This window comes from Notamacropus eugenii, chromosome 1 (genome assembly GCF_028372415.1).
Source record: "Notamacropus eugenii isolate mMacEug1 chromosome 1, mMacEug1.pri_v2, whole genome shotgun sequence".
In the NCBI taxonomy this organism is placed as follows: domain Eukaryota; kingdom Metazoa; phylum Chordata; class Mammalia; order Diprotodontia; family Macropodidae; genus Notamacropus; species Notamacropus eugenii.
The window spans coordinates 302341167-302365601 of NC_092872.1; the positions used below are offsets into that span (position 1 = coordinate 302341167).

The window sequence follows — 24435 nt, forward strand, 5'->3', positions numbered from 1 at the left end:
GGTAGTCAGTTAGTTTTTGTAAAGCACCTGTTGTACACCAGGCCAGGGGTAGGGAACCTGCAACCAGGAGGTCCCATGTTCTAGGTCCTCAAGTGCAGCCCTTTGACTTAATCCAGAATTCACAGGAAGTTTAGATTCAGTCAAAGGGCCATACTTGAAGGCCTAGAGGGCTGCATGTGGCCTCAAGACCACAGGTTCCCCACCGCTGTACCAGGCACTATGCTAAGTACAGAGGATACAAAAGGACCAAACAAATAAAAACAAAAACAAAAAAACCAGTCTTTTATCTCAAGGAGATTTTTACTTATTTGTACAGTGATGTTGTCCACATGCGTAAATAGCCATATTATAAAATATGTTGTTCAATTATATCCAACTCTTTATGACCCTGTAAACCATATGACACCAATACTGTCTATGGAGTTCTCTTGGACAGAATACTGAAGGAGTTTGCCATTTCCTTCTCCAGAGGTAAAGTTACATGACCATAGTCATAAAGCTCCTAAGTATCTGAGGCTGCGTTTGAACTCAGGTCTTCCTGACTCCAGGCCCAGCACTCTATCCACTGAGCCATGAGAAATGTGAATTAAATGCTTTGTGAAGTCTTAAGGTTTAAGATTTCATTACTGATTTGATGGTTTATAAGGAAAATCAGGAAAAGAAGGAGAAGAAATGTTTGTTTCCTATATAGCAACTCAGTATTGTGTACAGAGGGCTAATACTTTGAAAAAATGAAAAATACTGTATTAGTGTTAATTATTAACCTAAAAAGTAGCGACATTTCCGGATAATTGATGGAGGAAGTATCAGGTTACTTGAGATCTGTGATCTTATTCATGTGAATACTTTCATGTATACCATGCATGAGAATATTGCAAATACCAGGATTTTTCTCCTCCCTTAAAAGGAGAAAATTTACTTTCAAACTTGTAAGAGTTGTTGTATGGTTGCTCTTTTTTCTCCCATGAAGGCCAGTCCCAAATATGATCCCTTTTTGGGAGTTTCCTATGAAAGTACAAATCTTTGATCCTTGGTACAGATGACAGAGTAATTCACTAGACTTATAAAAAGGCAAATAGATCGCAATGCCTTGTCTATAACAGGACAGAACAGTTAGCACCTTCACGAATTCTGTTAACGCTTGTGTTATTGAAACTAGTCATCTGAGATGTCCTGCTTTAGTATTTTCTGAGTTAAAATCTGGCCTCAGACAAATACTAGCTGTGTGTCCCCGGGCAAGTCACTCAATTTTGTTTGCCTCAATTTCCTCATCTCTAAAAATAAGCTGGAGAAGGAAATGGCAAACCATTCCATTATCTTTGCCAAGAAAATCCCAAATGGAATCAGATACAAGTAAAATGACTTAATAGCAACAAAACTTGAGTATTTTAATTTCCACAAATGTTTGAACTTCATGACTTTTATTTCACAGCAGGATTTTGAGCCAGGTAGAACTTTCATAAATTGATAATCAAAGCATAACATCTTAAGTCAACTTATGATGATAGAACTCTGTGATTCACAAATGGGCAAACAGAAGCTGAATTCATGAATTTATCATTCTCTGCTTCGAAAATTTCCTAATGTTCGGTCTTAACAAGATAACATGGTTTTAATTTTTTAAAATTCATTTTTAGGAGCTGTAAATATTACCCAAGATGAAAATGAGCAAAAAGCTGCCAGATTCCATTCATGTCCTTATGTGCATTTCTCAGGCCTTATGTAGAAGTGGTGTCCTAGTCTCAAAATCATCAAGTTTGGACAATAAAACTGTGTATTTTTTAACTTCAAACCTAATAGAAGGGAGTTCCTAACCTTTTTTTTTTGTTGAATAATGAATATCTTTTCTAATCCATTTAATCCTGTGGAACCTTTCTCACAATGTTTTTAATTGCATAAAGTAAAATATGTGAAATTACCTAGAAAGCCAATTAATATTGAAGTAGTTATAAAGATTTTTTTTAAAGTTCATTGGATAGGTTAATAATAACCCTGTGACCTTAATGGGTGGAACGTAAAAGTTTTGTTTTCCGTGGCAAAATTCTCTAAGATAAAGCCCTGAAATAAAATTAAAACAGCTTCAAGATACCATTTTAAATGTAATATTTTCAGGAAATGATCTTGCTCAGGGATCCCTGAATTCATTAAAGAAAAACAATTACTTAAACATAACTAGCTAAGGCATAAGACTAAAGATCTTCTTTCTTAACTTTGCATATTCAAACCAATTTTCTTGATATTTTAAAAAATCTGTGATCTTTCTTCCATAGGCTGAAATTATCCAATGATGAAATCAAACGGGCAATTTTAACAATGGATGAACAAGAAGACCTACCAAAAGACATGTTGGAACAAGTGAGTCATATGCATGCACTTCACAGCACGAGTTTCAACCGGACTTTACAACAGGGACTGGGAGATGGAGAAAATCTGACCTTTCTTAGTAAAAGGTCCATCCCTGCGATGGGCTGGTTGGACCAAAGTGCATTCCAACTCTAGTAAAAGACTTCCTCAGCATACTCATTACACTAGGTAGTACAATGAATACATTGCGATCCATGCAGACAATACGATGATTCACTTAGTAACTCAAAGGAATCAGTACTTCAGTAGGTATAGGACCTTAAGAGATGTTAAAAATGAATTTGTTATGCTACTCAGAGCTAGATGAGGCAGCTAACTGGCACAGTGTATAGAGTGCTGAGCCTAAAGTCAGGAATATCTGAGTTTAAATCTTGCTCAGACCCTGAGAAAATCAATTGAGCACTCCATACCTCAGTTTCCCCATCTGTAAAATGAGGATAATGGTAGCATCTACATCCTAGGGTTATTCTAACAATCAGGCAAAGCATGTAAAGCACTTTGCAAATCTTAAGTTGCTACGCAAATGCTTCCTTACATTTATTATCATTGCTCTTTAAAATGATGGATGATAAGAAATTAAATCCCTTGTATCTCCTACCATTTATCCTGTTTTATTAAATGAATGAGATTTTCCTGTCTTCTCCACAGTGCTATTGCTGTGCAATTATAAAAAGCATACATGGCACGCTTATCAATTTTGCAGATGATGTAAAGTTGGAAGGAAAAGAGCCCTGGATTTTAAGATAAGGAACATGGGTTCAAAACCCTGTTACTATCTTAAGTACCTATAGAACACTGTGTCAAGTCACTGCGCTCTTCTTGACCTGAGCATTCTCATCTCTTAAGGGAAGAGGTTTGCCTAGAGAATTTCTGAGGCTCCTTCTAGTGCTAAATTCACAATTCTATGAAATTTATTAGTTTGTAAAAAGAGATTTAAGAATTGGGACTTCCAGGGATTCCTGAAGTGGCCGTGGAGTCCAGGGGGCCTTTGTAGGTCACCTAACACCTGTTAGATTGTGAGTAGTGGAACACTGCTGGTTCACAGGAGTATCTCATGTCTTGCTCTCTTGAGCTGTATAGTTCAAAAGATCTGTGATTTCACCAGTATGGGGCCTCTCTCTTTCCTGATGCGATCACAAACCTTCCATGCCTTGGTGGACAGTCTTTTTGAATTGTTATAACTTTAAAAAAACATTTCATCTGGTGGTCAGCCTCCTGGCTAATGAACTTCTCTGAACTTAGGCTGATTCGCTAATAAGAGACACAATAACACTGACTCTGTAATGGAGGCCTTTCCAGGTTGTTGCAGAGAGTTGAGAATCTGGAGTCCCTTCAATGCTCTAAGGCATCAGTGTTAGTGGAATAAATCAGCATTATGTAAGCAGATTTATGTATTACTTAATTCTCAAGAGGATTTATCTTTTTTTTTTTTTGGTAGCAACAGAAGCTACTGATTTGTTCTCCTGGGACTATCATCTTTAGTTTCTTTGCATGGGATGGGGGGCAGAAATGGGTGATATTTTGACTTAGCTGTCTATGTTCTCCTACCCTGTCCCACACCTAAACATTGACATGTGTGAGACTTATGTCCAGGCTGTCATGATGGTCTTATTAGCACTTTATGTTAGCAACCTAGGCATTTTCATTCTAGAAGCAGTTTTATGCTGCTCAATATTGAGCCTACAATATATAAATAAATTGGCTCCATCCACTGTGTATGTGTGTGCACATGTGTGTGTGTGTGTAAGAACGCCCGTGTGTGTGTGCATACTTGTCCGTGTGCTTGTATGCATGTGTGCCTTATTTTTAGTTCTTCATTGTGCCATCATAAAATGTTTCATAAAAGACAGCAGGGAGTGGTAAAGAGGCATGAAGTTGCCACACCTAAAATTGACCTGGCCTTTAAAAATGGGTGTCACAGTCACCCATCCTTTGTGACTTTAGAGTCCCAGCATACCACCACTCCCTGCAATTACCTTGGCTGAAAATGCCAGAAACAGAAGCTCTGACAACCATCAGTTGGAGAAATTTTAACATGTCTGATGGCATAATAGAAGGAATACTGACTTTGGAATTAGAAAACCTGTGGAATCCTGGACAAGTTACCTCATCTCCTTGGGCAGTTTTCTTACCTGGAAAATGGCAGAATTGGACTAAATCTTGAGGATCTTTTCCAACTTTAAGTTTTGAGTCAGTTAGCCAAATGGTTAAATGTAATTGCAAGTTCACTGGCTTCCTTATGTGTGAATAGCTTGGAAAAGTTCATTCCTGAACCTAAAATGTAGTTTTCTACAATGCTTTTTTGGTTCTAAGTTTCCCTTACCAATCAAAGCATGGAGCTATGACCTGACAGACATGAATCAATCTTTTCAAATAAAAATAAACAGGTTTGGGAGGCTCTCCTGCTTTTACAGAGGATACTGCATTCCAATTCCTTGATAAAAAAGTTACTTGTCTTGAGAAAATGACTATTTGCAAAGCTGTTTTCATCATAAGACTCTCAGCCACTATGAACAAGGTAGTCCATTTAAAATTCCACAAGATCCATTTACAGTGAAACTATATCCAGCAAAATTCTTCCTTGAGTGAAAGTATTTCAAAAACCCTGCCAAAAGAGCATGAAATGCAAATAGAATACACATCAAAAAGACACTTGTCAGGATACCAGTACAGTGAAATGTAATCTGCCCAAGTGACACATTTTATATCTGTTCCCTTGTGATAATTTGTGGTTGAAATTATCTTTATCTTTGTTTTGTCATCTCCCTAATTTTCTCCTTCCCTCTTTATTTTCCTATTTCTGCTTCTACTCTTACGTAAGCTTCTTATTTTCTCACCTCATGCTTTCCAGACTAGGTTTTGTCTTAGGCCGCCTTAGGTTATATATCCAGGTCTAACTCATCCCATTCCTTACCACCCTGCTTCTCTGCCAGATAAGTCTTGTATGCCCATTAAATAGGATACATATTTAATTTTCCTTAGTTCCTATCTCTTCATCAATCTTATTCAAAGTGAGCAACATGCAGGTTGCTTCCTCCATCTCACCTGAAAGTGGAGGGAGTCTTAAACTTGAGACCATTTATCCACAGCACTGTAATGATCAACCTTGCCAAGCTTACTTTTTATTAGTCTCCTTTATGCACTCTACATTCTAGCCAGACTGGCTTCTTAGTTAATGCCTAAACTTGGCATCCCATTTCCTCCCTGGAATGCACCCCCTCCCTCCTTCTTAGAAATTCTAATATCTTCCATGAGTCTCAGCTTATGTAGTACTTTCTATGGGAAGTCTTTCCTGATCCTTCTTGTATCTTTCCTTTCTCAAGTTAATTATATATTTACCTCCATATATATGTCTGTGTATATATATGTATACATACATATATATACACAGACATATATATGGAGGTAAATATATATACGTATATGTTATATTCTCCAGTAAAATGTAACAACATTCTTTGAGGATAGAATCTATTTTGGATTCTGTCTTTGTATATCTCTAAGCTAGTTATTCATCTAATGCTCTTGCTTAACTGGCCTACTTGGCTTAATCCTCATGTAAGACTTCCTACCACCTGCCCATGGTATTCCTTCTTACTTTTGCTGCTAGGAGTCCCCGGCTCCCTCCAAGGTTCACCTTAAGTGCTACTACCTCCTTCAAGAGGGCCTTTTCTGATCTCTTCTGTTTGTCTGTGTCCTCCCACCCTCAAATCACTGTTTATTTATTCTGCTTGTATCCTGTATGTGGCTATGCAAACATGCACATGTGTATATACTTATGCATGCATACACATATACAGCCCCATATTTATTTTTATATTCTGTGGGCAGTGGGGGAGAGAAGCAATTTTTCCCAAAATGTGAACTGGGAAATGTGAACTAGAGTATCTAAAAATCTAGCTATAACTATAGTCACCAACTCTGCACTGAATAGTTGGGGATGGGGGGGGGGGGGGCAGCCTAGTGGAAGGCACACACATAATCAGTGCAGTTTTATCTGTTCAAAAGAGCTCTAGGCTAGGAGGCTGAGATGGTGAAGTACTGCCCTGCTACTAATTAGCTATGTGACCTTAAGCAAAGAGAATTTACTTCCTTGTTGGGCCTCAGATGCATCTTCTGTAAAATAAGTGAGTTGGGAAAATTGATTCTAATGTCACTGATGGTGAAGCAATTTGCAATGAAGAGCCCTGGCAATCCATGTTTCCTGGTAAGAAAAGTACCTGTCAGAAGGATGGAAGGGAGAAAAGGAGAGAGGAAGGGAGGGAGGGAAGAAGGAAGGAAATGAGCATTGATTAAGCATCTACTATGTGCTGTGTCCTTTTTACAAATATCCCATGTAGTTCTTACAAGGTGAGAAGTTGGATGCTGCTATTACCCCCATTTTACAGTTGAAGAAACTAAGGCAGACAGAGTTTTTAAGTGCCTTGCTCAGAATCGCATAGCTAGTAAGTGACTTAAGGTTGAATTCCAACTTGGGCTTTCCTGAATCCAGGTTCAGTGCTATATATACCATACCACCTAGCTGCCTCACCTAGCTCTAGAGACTCTAGAAAATTCATTTTTAACATCTCCCAAAGTCCTAAACTTATTGAAGTACCAGTTCCTTTGAGTAGCTAAGTGAACCACTAGATTACATACAGAGATCTTAAACCTAAGTGTTGCCAAAATGCTCTTTTAGCCACAAGTTTTGCTTATGAGTCCTTTCTTACGAAGACAAGCTTGCTTTTACATGGCCATTTGTCTTCTCAATGAGTTTAGTGGTACGAATTAACCCTGATGAAAATTCACAAAAAATTAAATTTTCTTTTTTATTATAAACAGCAAATATGAACATTTAAACATACAAAAGAATAGACAAAATCATTTTATATGAAACTTTGAACTTCTTTTATACATAGTTTTTGGAGTTTTTTTAGTGAATATTAAATTAAACACAGTGGTAACAAAACCAACAGCAACATAAGAGATCTAGATAGCGCAAAGGGACTAAAGTGATTTGTTGAAGTTTTGAAAGACTGTGCATATGTTTGGGTTGAATGTGAGAAGCAGCCAAAAGCTCTTCCAAAAGCATCAGGTATGAGACGTTGGAGAAAGACCAGCAGTTTACTTAACCTTGCATAGTAAGACAGGAAAAGGATAGTGAATCTGCCCATGGGACTTGTAGTATGAAACCAACAATGCCACTCTGAAATAAAAGTGGTGGCAAAGGATCTCAATTTATTCTTCCTTTTAAGGGATGTTAATGTTTTCTTTATTTGGGAGAGAACATTTCCATGAGAATCATCATATTGTGGCATTTAATGCTTTCTTCAATATGACTCCAATTTAGCCGTAGTTCATACTACTTTCATCCCTTTACCTTATCCAATATTTACTTACCCCAATGCATTTTCACAGTCCTTTCTTCATGTTTATTAAGTACTTCTTCCTCATATCTGCTTATTGCATTATTTCTTTTCCTTCAAGGCCTAACTCCATGAAGCTTTCCTTGAGCATTCCTCTTCCCAAACTGAAAATGATCTTTCCCCTACAGGTTTTCTTAAAGTGCTTTGTTGTTTACCTCATTATCTATTTCCTTGTTTTTTCTTTGTTTTTTACAAATGCTATATCTCTTTGATATGGCACATATAAGTTTCTTGAGGGATGGGATTGGGTTTTTCACCTTTATTTTTCCAAAATCCAACATGTTATCTTGTCATGTAGTGAGCACTAGGTCTATAATGACAGGTTTCCAAAGGAAGGAGTTATACAGGCTTTCAGAGAGCCTTTTCTCTTGCCTAATGTCTGTTCTTTGTGTGAATGTAAAAAGTTGTGGATAATTATTTAGAAATTCTTTCCAAAGCAAATGCTCCAAGAGGTACACCCATTTCTACTTGTAATATCTCAAAAGGTTTATTCAGGATCATAAAAATCAGAATTGAATGGCTGGAGACTTCTATGAATGACAAACTCCATCCCCCCCTTTTTTAAACATTTACTGTAAATTGTGACTAGAAATCAAATACTTTTTATTGTTATCTGGTCTAGAATTATGTCAGATACAGGAGAGCAAGACCTAGTCCCTGTGGTTTGGAAAGAAAATACTTGAATGACTCAATGAATAGAAAAGTGTTGGAGTCAGAAAGATTGAGTTCTAATCCCACTTCAGAAACGTACTAGCTGTGTGACCCTGGCTAAGTCTGTATGCCTCTCTTGGCCTCAGTTTCTTCATCTGTAAAATGAGGAAGATGATACAAACCTCACATACTTGTGAGTCAGATGAGATGTAAAGTACTATACTGACTTTAAAGAACTGTGTAAATGCTGTCTATTATTATCGTTATAAACAGTTAGAGGATAAGTGTCAGGACTGTCAAGGATGATGCAAACCACAAGGATATCAGAAATTCAAGGAAGTAAGAGATGGAAAAATGCAAGTAGGGGAGAAATTTTTCTAAAGTTGTCTTTTGATGTATTTCTCTTAGCTCCTGAAATTTGTTCCTGAAAAAAGTGATATTGACCTACTGGAGGAACACAAGCATGAGCTGGATCGGATGGCCAAAGCTGATAGGTTCCTTTTTGAGATGAGCCGGTACGTTTGAGCCTACTTACAATGAGTTCAGTTGTCACTTATCTCCTTAGTGTGATATTTTCACTAAGGAATAATTGCTTTTAGTGCAGGGATGTATTTTTGTAGGCAGACCTAGATCGTCTTACGAGTTCAAATTAGAGTAAAATTATTCGTGTTATAGAACCAGCTTGACTATGTAAGTGGGAAATTCCATTTGACGCCTCTCAGTGCTCTAAATCCTTCCTCTTTCAAAATTGTTTGGAATTGATTTTATTTTCTTAAAACATAGAAATAATTCTCTTGCCTATCATGCTAGTGATGAATCTCAAAACATCTGCCCCATGTCAGTCAGTACCACTTTTCTCCCCTACCATTACTGAATTTTTTTAAAATAATGTTTCCCTCTCTACCCTTTCTCACATATGTGGGATCACATTTAACAATGTTGATACTCTAGAGGTTTCTTCCCAGACCAAGCAGGAGGTGGGCCCTAGGCTCAGATCCATGTTCATTGTCACTCATAGGTTCTCAGGAGCCTCTTCCAACCTAAGAAACAGAAATGAACCTAATTCTTACTTTTTCCCATCCAAATTCTTGACTATCATGGCTCAAATTATATATCGATATATACATAATGAATAGTTAGGAAAAGTCATTGGTCACCTACACAGTATGATTTGGGGTATGTCGTACTCCTCCTAGGCCTGAAATCAACCCATTAGACTCACTAATATAGACAACAAAAGTTTTCTTATTGATAAAATGCAAATTGTTACCTGGAGTGACTTTTTGAGATGTCCTCTAAACACAGATTGATTTTTCAGCTATATGTTTACAGTATGGGTAGGGAGAGAGAAGTCCTGTGTATTTGGGGAGCAGGCTGAGCTAATGGGGTTCTAAGGGTGAAGGACCAAGAGTAATGAGGGCGTACTGAAGACACTAAACAGCTTTGCCAAGAGATAACTCTGTGTGGCATCAAACAGTAGATTGTAATTCACAGGTTACTGAATTTTCCCATCTTACTTAATGCAGCAGTGCATTATGATTTTTTGTTCCCTCTGTGTAAAAGAAATGGCCAAATGTTTCTAACTTCTGCGTGTGTGATGATGACTTTTGTTTTTGACAATGGCTAATATTCCTTCTTCTGAAAACCATTTAGTACCCTCAGTTCTGTTGGATCAGAGGGGTTTGCATACTATTTGCCCCAACCCAGGTCACAGTGGGGAAAACATCCTCTCAAAGCAAACTTGGCAGATTGCCTTTGGCACCTGAGCCTGAGAGCCATTGTGGATGTCTGGTGGCAAACCCTCCCTAGTCTTTCCCTGTCCTCATACTGCTTTCAAATAAATGTTAATTAGCCTGTGTTTACTTTTACAGAATAAACCATTATCAGCAGAGGTTACAATCCTTATACTTCAAAAAGAAGTTTGCGGAGCGTGTGGCTGAAGTTAAACCCAAAGTTGAAGGTAAGTGAATAGGTCTGGCCTAAAGACAAGCGATGGTGATTATCAATTTCCTAGCAGAGCCAGGTATTTTGTGTCATTTTTTTTAAGAGTGCAAATAGTGAATATGAGCTCCTTACTGATTTATGATGAAAGCAATAGAAACCCTGGTGACTCTGCCATGGATAGACTTGTTTACAAGGACAGTAGAACCCTTTTATGATCGTGCTAGGAGACAGGACCCACCTCATGGATCAACAGTGTTATAGCTTCTTCCTCTGTTTACTTTTGTTGGGAGTTTGAGAGAAAGGGAGAGGTACATGATTTAGTCTACCATATGTCTGAAACTACGTAATGAATTACATCATAGCAGGGTCCTATTCCTGTGTCTTTTTCTGAAGGGCAATACTGTGATCTCCATAATGCTAGTAGGAAAAGAAAATCCATGCACAGTTTTTAAATATCTGAAATATGTGTAAGACCACCTGCCTGTCAAATAACTGAAAGAGAGGTCTAAAATTATGAATCCTTTGGAAAATCTCAGTCTTAACACTTACTAGCAACATTGTGTGAGACAAATCTGCCTCTTTGGGTTGGGGATAATGTTATCTGGTTCAGAAGGACAAGAAAATGTTTATTAATAAATTTGAAAATAGAGGACACCATCTCTGTAAGTGGTGTTCTCCCATTTGGTAATCACTGCTTGGGGTAGAAAGTTAAGATCAAATTTTGTAGTATTTCTAGTGTTGACATCAATAGCACTGGCAGGTGATCTTCGTTATCCCCTTTCCCTCGTTCCCTAAACATTTTCCTCTTCTGGCTTTTAAAATTTCCAAAAGTAGTTACCAGTAGTTTGGAGCGGTTTACCATTTCTTTCTCCAGCTCATTTTATTGATAAGGAAACAGAGGTAAACAAGGGCTAAATGACTTGCCCAGGTCACATAGTTAGTGAAATGTATGATGCTGTATTTGAACTCAAGAAGATGAGTCTTCCAAATTCCAAGTCCAGCACTCTATCTACTTCACCACCTACATACCCCACTAACAGGACAATAGTCCAGATTTAAAAAAAAAAAGTATTTTGTTCATATGGATGAAGTACAGGAAGCACTGAAACTATATAGTTTGTCTTTTGTTTTTAAGCGATTCGAATTGGTTCCAAGGAGGTGCTGAAAAGCCCTGCCTTGCGGCAATTGTTAGAAGTAGTCCTGGCTTTTGGAAATTACATGAATAAAGGCCAGAGAGGCAACGCATATGGATTCAAGCTCTCCAGCCTCAATAAGATTGCTGATACAAAATCTAGCATCGACAAGTAAGTACCCTCTGATATTTGGTTTGAGGTTTTACCTTTTATACTCTCTCCTGTGACCCATATCCTCCATGATCCTAGATTCTTCCAGTTTTCCATTTATCACTGACATTTTTTGCTGTCTCCTCCCCTGGCTCCTCTTCAACCTTTAACCCTAATCATTATTTCGCAAGGCTTACTGCTTTCTCTAAACTCTGACCTGAAAACAATTATCCATTTATATGGTTTTAATTGCCACTTATGTGCAGGGGACTACCAAATCTCAATGTATAGACTTCTCTCATCTTATATTTGCCCATGTTACTAGTTATAAGATGGCTCTACATAGAAATTTTTAAACTCTACATGACAGAGACTGAGCTTAATGTGTCCTCTTTACTCCTGCCTCCCAACAATTCCCAATTCCTGATTTCACATGTGCTCTTCAAAAGCACTACCATTTTGTCATTCTTTTGAGAAGCAGAGCCCTTGACTCTTTCCTTTGCTTTATCTCTACCCACCTTTTACACCCAGTTCATCACCAAGTTAAGCATATTGCTTCCTTAGTCTCTCAAGCCAACACCTTGTTTGTGGTTACAGCATTAATGTAAGTTCTTTTGACATTGTGTATGGGTTCCTGCCACAGAATCCTTGCCTTCTGGCTCTTAGTGTGCCAGTCTTCCTTTGTTGATTATGTTCCACCTGAAATACTGTTTTTATCATTTTTCTTTCTTGCTCTTAAGGATCTTTAGTCACTTTCTTTGCCCAATATCTCCAAACAATTTTACCCGATGTTTCAGACCTAACTCTAATTCTTGCCTGTCTCAACCATATTTTCACCTTTACTTCAGAAATCTGTTTGCTGACTTCCTCTGCTACCACGGACACATAGCTTGTTCATCCCTCTCTGAGTTTTCCCCAGTCTGGAATATCATTCATCATTCCTTCTCTGCTTTCAAAGCCTGGCTCAAAACCCACTTCCCTCAGGAAAGCTTCTTTTTCACTTGACCATCCTCTCAACCCTTATGAACAGTACCTATACTATATTACTTTAAATTCATTATTGTATGTAGAAGTTGCCTTTTTTTTTTCACTTTTAATGTGTGTTACATAACTTCACCTGGATTGGAAAGATGCTTTAGGACTGGTTCCATGGCTTCACTTTTCTTACATTCCTCTTTCTCTTTCCTCTGCCACAATTCTAATGCTATTGAACACTCATTTGAATATTGTGGTTTAGGAGTATTGTCTGAGTGCACAAACCTCAATAAGATGCACCCATATATCCTTCCCCCTCATAAAGTTGGTAACCATCTACTCTCAGCAGAGTATTTGGCAATCTCATTGATATCATTTAATGAGTTTCTCTGTGGTGTAATAGATGTTAATAGTGATGATAACAGAGCAGGGGCATTTGACTAGTCTTTTAATTCACATTTGATGGAATCCTATTGCATACATCTGTTCATAAAAGGCAGCAGCTGATTATTGTTCTTTTGAAGCCAAGTTTATATTATATGACGCAGACATTCTTTAAAAATGAAGTTAACCATTTTCTCCTGTCTCATGAAGTCCCTAATGTTTGCCATTTGGAGTTGAAAGTCCATTATAATTCTGTTTAATTTTTCTACCATCTGATAGGAGAAGTTTATTTTTAGTGTCTTGAGAAGCTTATTCTAGTATTGAATATGAAATTGGGAAACTGTTAAACTCTGGGATTTGGAGCACTTTTCATAATAGAGATTGAGGGACAGGTTACCTGTTTTCTAATGATTGCGTGTTGAAAAGTTCTTGGAATAAGCTCTTTTCTCACAGGAACAGACCATAATTTCATATAGGCAGACAGCCAAGAGGCCAGGCTTTTGGTTGGTCCCTGAAGTACCTGTGATGCCTGAGAAAGCTGTCACTTAGAGACTTGTTTTTAAATTTTTCTCTGAGTAATTTTTGTCTTCTACTATCTATTTCATTCATGGAAAATAAAAAGGTTCAATGCTCAGGGCACTGTTTTGGATAGTCCAAAACAGAGTTCTTCATTGAGGATGAAATACTTAGTCTTCTGAGCAAGGGACACCTGATAAACTCATGTACCAACATGATGTGAAAAGATCTGGATGAAGATATCCAGAACATAGGTTAGACCACATTTTCCCAGCCCCTAGAGGATTTACCAGGGAAAACGTGAACAAGAATGAAACAAGATGAGATAGTATGGGTAGGTTATGACTTATCCTGTTAGTGTGTGTATTCATATGTTAAGATTACAGACCCACTGAAGCCCCTTAGCTGTTAAAGCTACAAAAATTCACATGTAGACATGATTGTATGCAGTACGAAGTAGATAAGTCCCTTCCTGTAGTTATACACTTGGTAAATGCTTATTGCTAGGTGGTGCAGTGAGTGGAATACTGGACTTAAGAGTCGGGAAGATCTGAGTTAAATCTGGCCTCAGACACTTAATAGCTGTATGACCCTGGGTAAGTCACTTAACCCGGTTTGCCTCAGTTTCCTCATCTGAAAAATGAGCTGGAGAAGGAAATGGCGAACCTCTCCAGTATCTTTGCCAAGAAAACCCCAAATAGTGTCAGGGAGACTTGGACATGACTGAATGACAGCAACAGTTAGTACACTTGGTGAACAGTCATTGCTAGGATATCTATACTCTATATGTTATATTTCTAGTATAGTAACATAGGACACTTCAATTTTTATCTGATACAGTAGAAAGAGCACTGGGTTTGGAATCTGAAGACCTCTGATTCTAAATCCCAACTGTGCTATTTAACCCTCTATGTCTTTAGATAAATCATTTAACCTTTCTAGGCCTCAATTTCCTTATCTGAAAAAAATGGAGTTGAAATAGGTGGCCTCCAGCTCTGTGGTCCTACAATCTACCACCTCCCAGTCTTTGAACCAACTGTTCTCTGTGCTTGAACTGCGCTACCTCTTCCCCTGTGCCTCTTATAAGTTCTAGCTTCCTTCAACTTGCCCCCAACATTAAGGTTTTCCTGATGCCCCTAATTGTTAGTTCTTTCTTCCTCTTCAAATTACTGTGCTTATACGTATCTGTTTATATATTATATCTCCTCTGCTACCTCCATAGAATTGTATAGCTGAAAGTGACTGTGAGAACAGGGACTGGACTTTGCTTTGTCCTTGTATACCCAGTTCCTAGTGCAATGCCTTGAACATAGTAAAAAGTCCTTTTTTGTTGTTATTTAGTTTTGTTTTTGTTGTTATTTAGTTGTTTTTCAGTTGCTTCTGACTCTTCGTGACCCCTTTTGGGATTTCCTTGGCAAAGGCACTGGAAGGTTTTGCCCTTTCTTTTTCTAGCTCATTTTACAGATGAGGGAGCTGAGGGAAAACAGGATTAAGTGACTTTCTCAGGGTGACACAGCTGAGGCCAGATCTGAACTCAGGAAGATGAGTCTTCCAGCTTCCAGGACTGGCATGCTTTCCAGTTGCACCACCTAGCTGCCCAGCCTAATAGATACCAAGCACTTACTGAATTAAACAGAGTGTTGAGAATCACAGCCCCACCTCCAAATTATTTCTAGTATATTTTTATATATATTATATAATATATAAATAAATATTTGTATATATAAATATATTTATGAATATATACATTATATAAATATACATAAAAATATATTTTAGTATATTTACACTCCTCTGTATATGTTGTAATTATGTGGAGCACACAAATGTTAACTCTAGAAGCTGTTCATCCTTCATTTTCAAAGCAACCAATGTTTTCATGATATTGTAGTCAAGGTACAGTGTGTCCAGCTGTGGCTGATCAGTCTAATAATCTAATATCAGTTCGAGAGTCTTTACCCCAGGTCATTTACAAGTAGTCCATTAGAACATTTGGGATGGAAAGGTCTCTGGATCTACACAGCTCACGTTGTAAATCCATTCTAGAAGAGGTGATTGCTATAGTGTCTTTGTAACTATCTCAAATTTTGGTGATACATCCCCGCTGTTCACATTTGAAAGGTGTGGTTTGTTGAAGGACAGACAATTCAGCAACTTTTCCTTCACTTGGTATTTTTACCCATGTTACGTAATAATAGTATTTCATACTTACATGGTCTTCAGTGAGTTGGTTTGCACCTGTTATTTCATTCGAACCTCGCAATAACCCTGAGAATTAAACAGGGCAAGAGGTATTATCTTTATTTTACAGATGAAACTAAAACACATCCAGTCATGTCACTAGCAGGTAGAATTCAAACCAAATCCCAACTTTGGCTCCTAATAAATCCCTCTTATACAGCAGCTTCCACTATGTGCTGCCTTTCCTTAGTCTAATGCTCATTCATTTATTCCATAAATATGTAATAAGTACCTGCTACTTACAGGGTGTGATGAGTAGAAGTAAGAATTGGTCTTAGAGAGGTGCAGAGGAAAATTAGGTCCTCCTTTGAATCAGTCAGCAGCCTGATAGAGGAAATTAATACATATGCACAAGTGATCATAATTGAAAGTATAGTATGCATGTAAGAGAGATGAATGTGGAGCTATGAGATGTCAGTGAGACTACAGCAAGATTTATGTGTCTAAAATATGTTTTAACAAATCTTGCTATTTTGCTCTTTTTATGGCATGAAGTTTGAACTAAAGAACTCCCTATAAATGGTAGGTTGGTTTGTACTCAGTGCCATTGCTATGTTGTACGAAAGGAAGCTTTGAGAAAAGTCAAGTTATTGGCTACTTAACTAAAGCATAGACTTATTGGGTTATTTGTCTGTCTATGGCTGTTCAATATTCACTTTTCTTCCGTTACCAGTCTTCAAGAATCAGTGCTTAGATGGATGAGCCTATGTTTGGACAGAAATTGGATAAACAGGCCACATCTTATGCAATCAAGATTTATAGACATTCATCATCCAAAATTATGATTAAAATATTTAAAGTAATTATTTGCTTCATTCCTTATGATGTTGACAAATGTGTTTGGGCTTTGAAATAAGAAGAAAATTTAAATTAAATCCAAAGTGCTTTGTTAGGTGCCAGGTACTTCATACATATTCATTATCATATGCTGATCAGTTTGCTCTGATTATTGGGACCTCAGAAAAATATGGAAAGGAGAAAGACTGGGATAGTCAAAATGACATGAGCCAGCGATCACCACATAATGAGACTCTGGCTCCCAGCAGAATACTTTCCATCTGAACTGATTATAATTGGAGAGAGAGGCAGACTTACATATTATTATAATAATAATCCCTGGCATTTAACATTTGAAAAATTTTAAGGCATTTTATATCTTATTTGAAACTTAAAGCACAGTGAAGTGTAGGAATACTGTGAATAATATTATCCCCATTATGCCGATAAGAAAACTGAGGCTTGCAGATGTTGACATTTGCCTATGGTCCTCCAGCTAAAAAATAACAGAGCAGGGTTTGAATCCATCTTGACTTCAATTCCAGCTGTCTATTCACTCATGTTAGTAGAAACATTATTTGAATACTATAGTGAAATCTTACTGATTCAGATGTATCTGGATCAAACAGAATCATTACTTTTTTTCTTTTTTAATAACTAAATTTTAAAATTTATTTTTAGTTTTCAACATTCACTTTCATAAGTTTTAAATTTTCTCTACCTACCTCCCTCTCCTCCCCAAGATGGTGTGCAATTTGATATTGGCTCTACATATACATTGTTATTCAACATATCATCACTTTTTAAAAGGTAAATCTTTTAAAATATTATTTTGAAGTTCATACGGTAACTCTGAGCTAACAGAGTATTGCTTAGCACCCAAGGATCTAACCTGCAAACTGTGGGCCAGATATGTCTATGTGCTCTTGGCAACTCTCCTGAGATCTTTAGGCAAGACATGCTAACTTAATTGTTCACACATATAAGCTAATGGGTCAGTAGAGCTAAACATCGCCCACTACTATCATTGTGTGACTGACTACTGCTAGGTATAATTCTAACAGGCACAGATGAATTATAATTCAAGTGCAATTTAGTTATATAGCTAAAGTCATGAAGCCTATACATTAATTTCTGATTATATGATTCAGTATGGAAAGCCTTTGTATGTACCTGGCCTAGAGTTACAAATTCTCATCTTTTTAATTTATGTAAAGTAAGAGCTTTAGAGACTGACAGCATCTTTGAGGCAATTGAATCCAACCCCTTATCATATAGATAAGGCAACCTGAGAGGTTACATGAATTGCTATCTAGTCCTCCTGATTCCTAGTCTAGTGCTCCATCTACCCTGCTACCCATCAAGCCATTAGCATGGAAGCTGCTTACATATTCAATTGGTCTGTCTTGGAGCTAAAAAAAAAAAAAAAATTGCGTCCTAGGACTACTTGACGCATGAGATCATCGCAGAGTTTCCAATACATACACAGTGTCATAACTACAGGTCACTTTAGGACATCTTGCCTTTCTCAGACAGCAGCAAATAGAGGTATTTAATGAAAGAATCTTAAAAGTAGAAGGCAAACTTTGACAGGAATGATTTATAGATAGCAAATCAATTGTATGCAACTGGGTTACTGGAGCCTTAAATATAGTTTGTTCTTAAGGGGAAATATTTAACCTACTTATCCTGCCATCGTAATATTAGGTTTCCTAGCAAACCCCCTTTTTTTTGATAACTACATTGGAAAAGTACACTTTAGTCCAGCCCTTTTAGGAAGTGTAAACTTTTTGAAAGAGTGGGAGCTACACTGCTCTTAGAGATTCTAATAGCTTCAAACTACAATAAGACTTTTGGGACACCTCATCTTAAAGGGTGGTTTTTTCATGTGTGTTTGTACACACATATGTGTATATATGTGTGCATACACATGTGCATATACACATAGAATTATGCATATGTGTATGTATATATATTCAATATCTTTATTATCTACTAAAGACAGTTAAATTCTATGAATCAAGGGTGAATGGTGATCATTCCTAACACTCTCTCTGATCTCATTATAGGAACATTACCCTTTTGCACTATCTTATAACCATTGTGGAAAAGAAATATCCCAAGGTACTCCATCTGAATGAGGAATTACGTGATATTCCACAAGCAGCAAAAGTGAAGTAAGTGCTGGGCTTGTTCAGTGGCAGTGATCTGGCTCTTTGTTTTTCTCTAGTTTTGCACCTCACTTATAAAATAGTTCATCCTCTGAAATCACTGGCTTTGCCTGTTGGGATTCCTTCTATTTGCTTTCCAGAGGCCAATATGTAAACATTGAGCTGTGCCCCCTTGTTTCTGGCACCCATGAAGTGTAGCCTTAGTTACTCGTTTTGGCGTTGCGTAGACACTAAGCCTACTGCTTAGAAGAAGGTCAAGAACATTCCTTAGAAGAGCTAGGACACTGTTGTTTTTTTATTTCCTTTATAATTTTCTTAAGCATCATTAGATGGTGACTCAAGCTGTCAATTACCCCTCCATTTTTAAAAAATTTACTCTAAACTCACAGAATTAATTTCAAGGAGTCTTAAATATCCCAATTTGTATTAAGCAAATACCATAAAAGAAAAATGACATTTAAAAAGTCAGTGGCTTTGTTTAAAGAAATATATAGAGGAACAAGTGTGTTTTGGTCTGTGAACATAGATTTAGAGATGGAAAGGGACCTTAGAGGTTACGAACTTCCTCATGAAGGAATGGAGGCCCAGAGCGGTTATATCTTAGGATAACATGGAGAGAGGGGACATTATTGAAAAATCAAGCAGGCAGGCCTATGCGTCCTCCTGCAGAAGAGAGTCAGTGGCTGAACAAATATAGGGCCTATGTTTAAGATTAATTTTTTATTACTGTCCATGTCCTCCTTCAGCCCAAGACAAAAGCCTTAGTGATAAGCAGCAACAAAGCTGAAAAGGGAGGTGGTAGGGAATACCCACCAAAGAAAACAACTTTTATAGCAAAAGAGTTTCAGAAAATTCATAGATTTGGCTCTTTCTCACTGCCTTCCTCCAAACCTTCATTTATATTTTCTATTTTGGAGCTTTCTTTCTTTATATTAAATTGTCACCACGTTTATCTCCTTACAATCAAGCTGCAAGTTTGACATAATGAGTAAAAGTAAATTTCTTGCCCGAGTATGTAATGTTTTAGGGATATGGGCTGAACCTTTCCTATGGCTACCAAGTAAGGAAACTTCCTCTCCCAGAGCAGGTCTATACCTTCTCCACAACTTAGAGTTTTAGAGAGTTGCCTGGATAAACACTGAGAAGTTACATGACTTGTTCCAGGTTAAGCAGCTTGGAAGGTGTCAGAAACAGGATTTGAACCCAGATCTTCTTGATATCAAGACTGGATCACTGACTATCAAGTAAAAGTCAAATGGCAAAGTCTGGAATAGTAACATGAAAAAATAGTCTAAATGAAGTAAACTTGTGGGTAAATTCTCCAGTCTGCTATATAAAAACTCTAGTCATTAGTAAAAGACTCAGACAGTTGAGGAAGAAGTCCAAAAAAAAAAAAAAATCAGTTTACATACAAAATTTGTGAAAACCAGCTCAACAGAATTCATTTTGGTTGGAATTGAAAAGTGTAACATTTATAATTCTAGAATTATAGCAGTGTTTGAGCTTTAGGAGCACAGAATGTAACTCAACCCATTTTATTTAGTTGTATGAAGGGAGCCAAGTACAGCAAAGCATACTCATCACCATGTATGGAGGGGCTTACATAAATTAGCCTTTTACCTCCATTGTGGATAGAATGTTGATTGTAGTTATATCCAGTAAGTGAATCTACAAGGTTTGAATCTACAAGTGTTCCTGTGGGTTGTTAAAAAAAAAAAAAATCAGAAGGGTTTAAGAAGAAGCAAATATTGAGCCACTTGCAGATTTTATTTTATTGCCAGTAGTTTTTTTTGTGAGAGAAATCTTGAAATAGAAAAAATTAAGGAGTATAAAGTAAACTGGTCGGATGTATATGAACATTGCCTGTTACTGTTTATGAAAGGATTTCTTACTGAAGTGTTGCTATTTACAACAGCATGACTGAGCTGGACAAAGAAATAAACACGCTGAGGAGCGGTCTGAAAGCTGTGGAGGCTGTGAGTATTCCTTGGTTAGGTTCCTAAGCTATTTTCACTATTTTGGGTTCTAGTCATTTTTATCTGGCAATGAGATAAAGAATATGTTTATGTAGAGGGGTGGAGGGCAGAGCATTTTTTCCAAAGCAGTGTGGAACTATGGAAAGAAATCTGGGATGAAAGTCTGACCTGAGTTCTAGATTGGATTTCTGTTTAATTCCTGTTATTCAAAGTCTATCTGAATGCTGCATCCTCTTGAAAGATTTTTCTCCTTTTATCTCCCTTCTGCACTACTATTGTATTTATTAATGACAGTTTCATCTCAATTTTATGTAATACTCATCTTGTGCCTCCCTCAATGAAATTTTAATTGTATTTCTAAAAGTTAACACAAATCTGCTTTCTTTCCTTCCCACTCCCTCCCTCTCCATTGAAAAGGAAAGAAAAACAAAGCTCATCAAAAATACACCTAGTGAAGCAAACCAGATTCCTTTGTTTTTCCCATCCAAATATATATGTGTGTCTGTGTCTGTGTGTGTATATATATACACATACACACACACACACACACACATACACACATTTCAGTTTGCACTGAGTCCATCCTCTCTGTCAGGAATAGGTAGCAAATTCCATCTTGCTGGTTATGAACTTTCAAAAAGTTTTTTATTTAAAATGTATTATTTATACCATAAATGTAAAAGTCCCCCTCTCCAACAAAGCATAATTAATCAATTGAACCAAACATGGAGTAAAGTTTTGAAATATTTGTGTCTCATTCAGCTAGATAATCCCAAGAATTTATACACTATTTTATTCTGTATATACATATTGTGTCCCTCAGCTGGATTCCAGACCACATTAGGGTAGGAGCCATGTTGATCGAAATTTTGTATCTCCCCTTCACTTGGAATGTTCTGCATGTAAATGCTCAGTAATAAATGTTAAACTCAAATTTCTTCAACACTGCAAGGCTGAAGAAATCACTTCAGGATGAGGATCTTAGGAAATGATAAAATTATGCTATTTAAACTAATTTTGGTTTTTAAAAAAATATATTTATTTATTTTTAGTTTTCAATATTCACTTCCATAAGATTTTGAGTTCTAAATTTTCTCCCTCTTCCCCTCCTCCCTTCCCAACATGGCTTGTAATCTGATATAGGCTGTACTTGTACAAATAATTTAGTTTCTTGAAGTTGTTGTTGAGTTGTTTCAATTGTGCCCAACTCTCCATGCCCCCATTTGGGGTTTTCTTGGCAAAGATACTAGTGTGGTGTGCCATTTCCTTCTCCAGTTCATTTTACAGATGAGGAAACTGAGGCAAGCAGGGTTAAGTGACGTGCCTAGGGTCACCCAGCTAGTAAGTGTCTCAGACCAAATTTGAACTCAGGTCTTTCTGACTCCAGGTCTGGCACTGGAGTCTTTGCACCATGTAGCTGCCCAGGTTTTTGAAGACACTTATCTATTTAAGAAAGACAGCATGTAGTGGATAAAGAATTGACTTCAGAAGCAAAAAGACCTGGGTCTGAGTCCCACTTTCAACACATATTGGTATTATGACCTTGCATAACTTATTAAACTTCACAGTGCTCATTGCAATACTCTATAAGATGCAGAAAAAATGCTGACCTACATTGGTGGAGGAAGTTCCTGTCAGGGAACTCCCCATACGGGTTAAATCACAGCACCAGTCCTAATCCTTAACATCTAATTATAAATAACATGCCATAATGCCTAACCTTTGGTTTATTTTCTTATAACATAAGGGGAGTGCATTGAAAGGAAAAAGGAGAGACTGTGTGCATAACCCCCAAATCATCTTTATTTTTTTGTTCAATTAAGTAACAAAAGAGGATGACCTCATTTGGTGAAATATTTTTCTTTTGGCCCCAGTGGCCCCAGGCATCAGGAGATGAGCACATAAGGCATTTCTGAAGTTTCTTTTAGGTCATTCTGTAGAAGGGTCAGTCTGAAGATCATCTTGTTTTATGGCCCGATGCTGTTGCAGTTTCATCTCTGTTTAGTAAAAGGCTTTCATGGGAATAGTAATGAAGGAACGAACCTAAACCCGAAGGCCTGTGTGAAGACGGCACGTTCTGTCCTTTGCGTCTGAGCTGCTGATTCAATGTGGCCTGTAAAGGAGATGAAAGGAAATTTGAATGCTCTAATGATGGAATTTCTACTTAATTAGAACCTTTTTTTCCCCCTGGAATTGCCGCACTCCCTTTTTCAGAATAGTATGGTGCAAAGAAAGTCTCATACTCAAAATCTGAAGGCACCTCATCCCCCTTAAAACAATTATAAGGTGTAGGCAAGAACATGGGAATTACACTTAGCCCCAGTTTTCCCACTAACAAAATGGGAATTATACTGAAACTATATGCTTAGTGGGGTGATTGTGAAGGCAGCACTTCATAAAAGACTTTACAGGGGAAAAAATTGCCATTTGGGAGGGCATTCATAAATTTGCTTCGGTTAGAAGAGATATCAAAGTCAATCTAATAATTTTATCAGATCAGGAAACTTAAACTCACAGGAATAAAATAATTCACCCAAGCTCATATAGCAAGTTAATGAAAGAGCTAGGACTGAACTCCTCTGACTCCTCATATGGGTATTCATTCCATTCATCATGCTCTATAGCACTCTGTGTCAATCTACCACTCAGTATAGTGCAGTATTTAAAGATGTAGGAAAAGCTTATCCAGACCTTCATATATCCAGGGAGGAGTGCTCATTAATTGGGGCATAGATGAACAAGTTGTGGCATATGATTTTGATAGAGTACTATTGTCCTGTGGGAAATGAGGGGGGGATAGTTTCAGAAAAAGCATGGCAACATCTCTATGAGACGATGCAAAGTGAAGTGAGAAGAACTAGATTATCGTGCACAGGAATTATGATCAACCGTGAAAGACTTAAGTGCTCTGATCAATACAATGATCTAAGACGATAATAAAGGACTCTTGATGAAAAAATGCTGTACACCTCCAGCAAGAGAACTGATGAACTGAGTGCAAATTGAAGTATCATTTTCTCACTTTTTCTGGCTTTTTATTGGAAATATGATTAATATGGAAGTATGTTTTGCATGATTTCGCATGTATAATTGATCTCATTGCTTGCCTTCTCAGTGGGTGGGTAAGAAAGAGGGAGGGAGAGAATTTGAGATTTAACGTTCCAAAAGAAAAGAATGGCAGAAATAAATAATGAATTGAGAAGTAAGGGCGGGGAAGGGACATGAGATTAAGGAACAATAAATGATTAGAACATAGAGACTACATTAAGGGGAAATAGTACTAAATAAAAGCTGGAAATAATTTAGAGCCAGACTGTGGAAGGCCTTAAATGCCAGGTCAAAAAACCACTGTATGGAAAGACATGGCATTATCTATGCATATGCATTAAAAGCAGAACATCAAAGTATCTCTGTGTGTGAAAGGGTGGGGAAAAGTATGTAAGTGAATAAATAAGCATGGACAGGTTTGGTTAAATTTGGGATTGGTGATAGAAGAAAAGGGTTATCAGTGACTTTGAAGAGTAACATGGAGAACAAAATTATGTGTGTTTAAGGAACTGGAATACCAGAAATCTCAGCTGTCTCAGCCTGGAGACAAGTTCGTCTCTGTCGTTAGCCAGTTCATTGCAGTAGCCAGCTTCAGCTTTTCTGATGTTGAAGACCTTCTAAATGAAGCTAAAGAACTGGTAAGTCTCACACAACACAATCCCCTTTTCTGTTATGAGATATTTACAGGCTTGATCCTGTT

General features: G+C 37.3%; 1 protein-coding gene across 11 annotated transcripts in view; it reads left to right on the forward strand.

The window, feature by feature from the left end:
* Positions 1-24435, forward strand: part of DAAM1 (dishevelled associated activator of morphogenesis 1) — a 202787-nt gene that overhangs the window by 170585 nt on the left and 7767 nt on the right. For all 11 annotated transcript variants that reach the window (XM_072629337.1, XM_072629345.1, XM_072629338.1 and 8 more), the window contains 7 exons: positions 2271-2355; positions 8829-8935; positions 10292-10380; positions 11500-11668; positions 18610-18717; positions 20627-20687; positions 24242-24373. In XM_072629337.1, coding sequence (XP_072485438.1) covers positions 2271-2355; positions 8829-8935; positions 10292-10380; positions 11500-11668; positions 18610-18717; positions 20627-20687; positions 24242-24373 — 751 coding nt within the window. The remainder of the gene's footprint in view (positions 1-2270; positions 2356-8828; positions 8936-10291; positions 10381-11499; positions 11669-18609; positions 18718-20626; positions 20688-24241; positions 24374-24435) is intronic.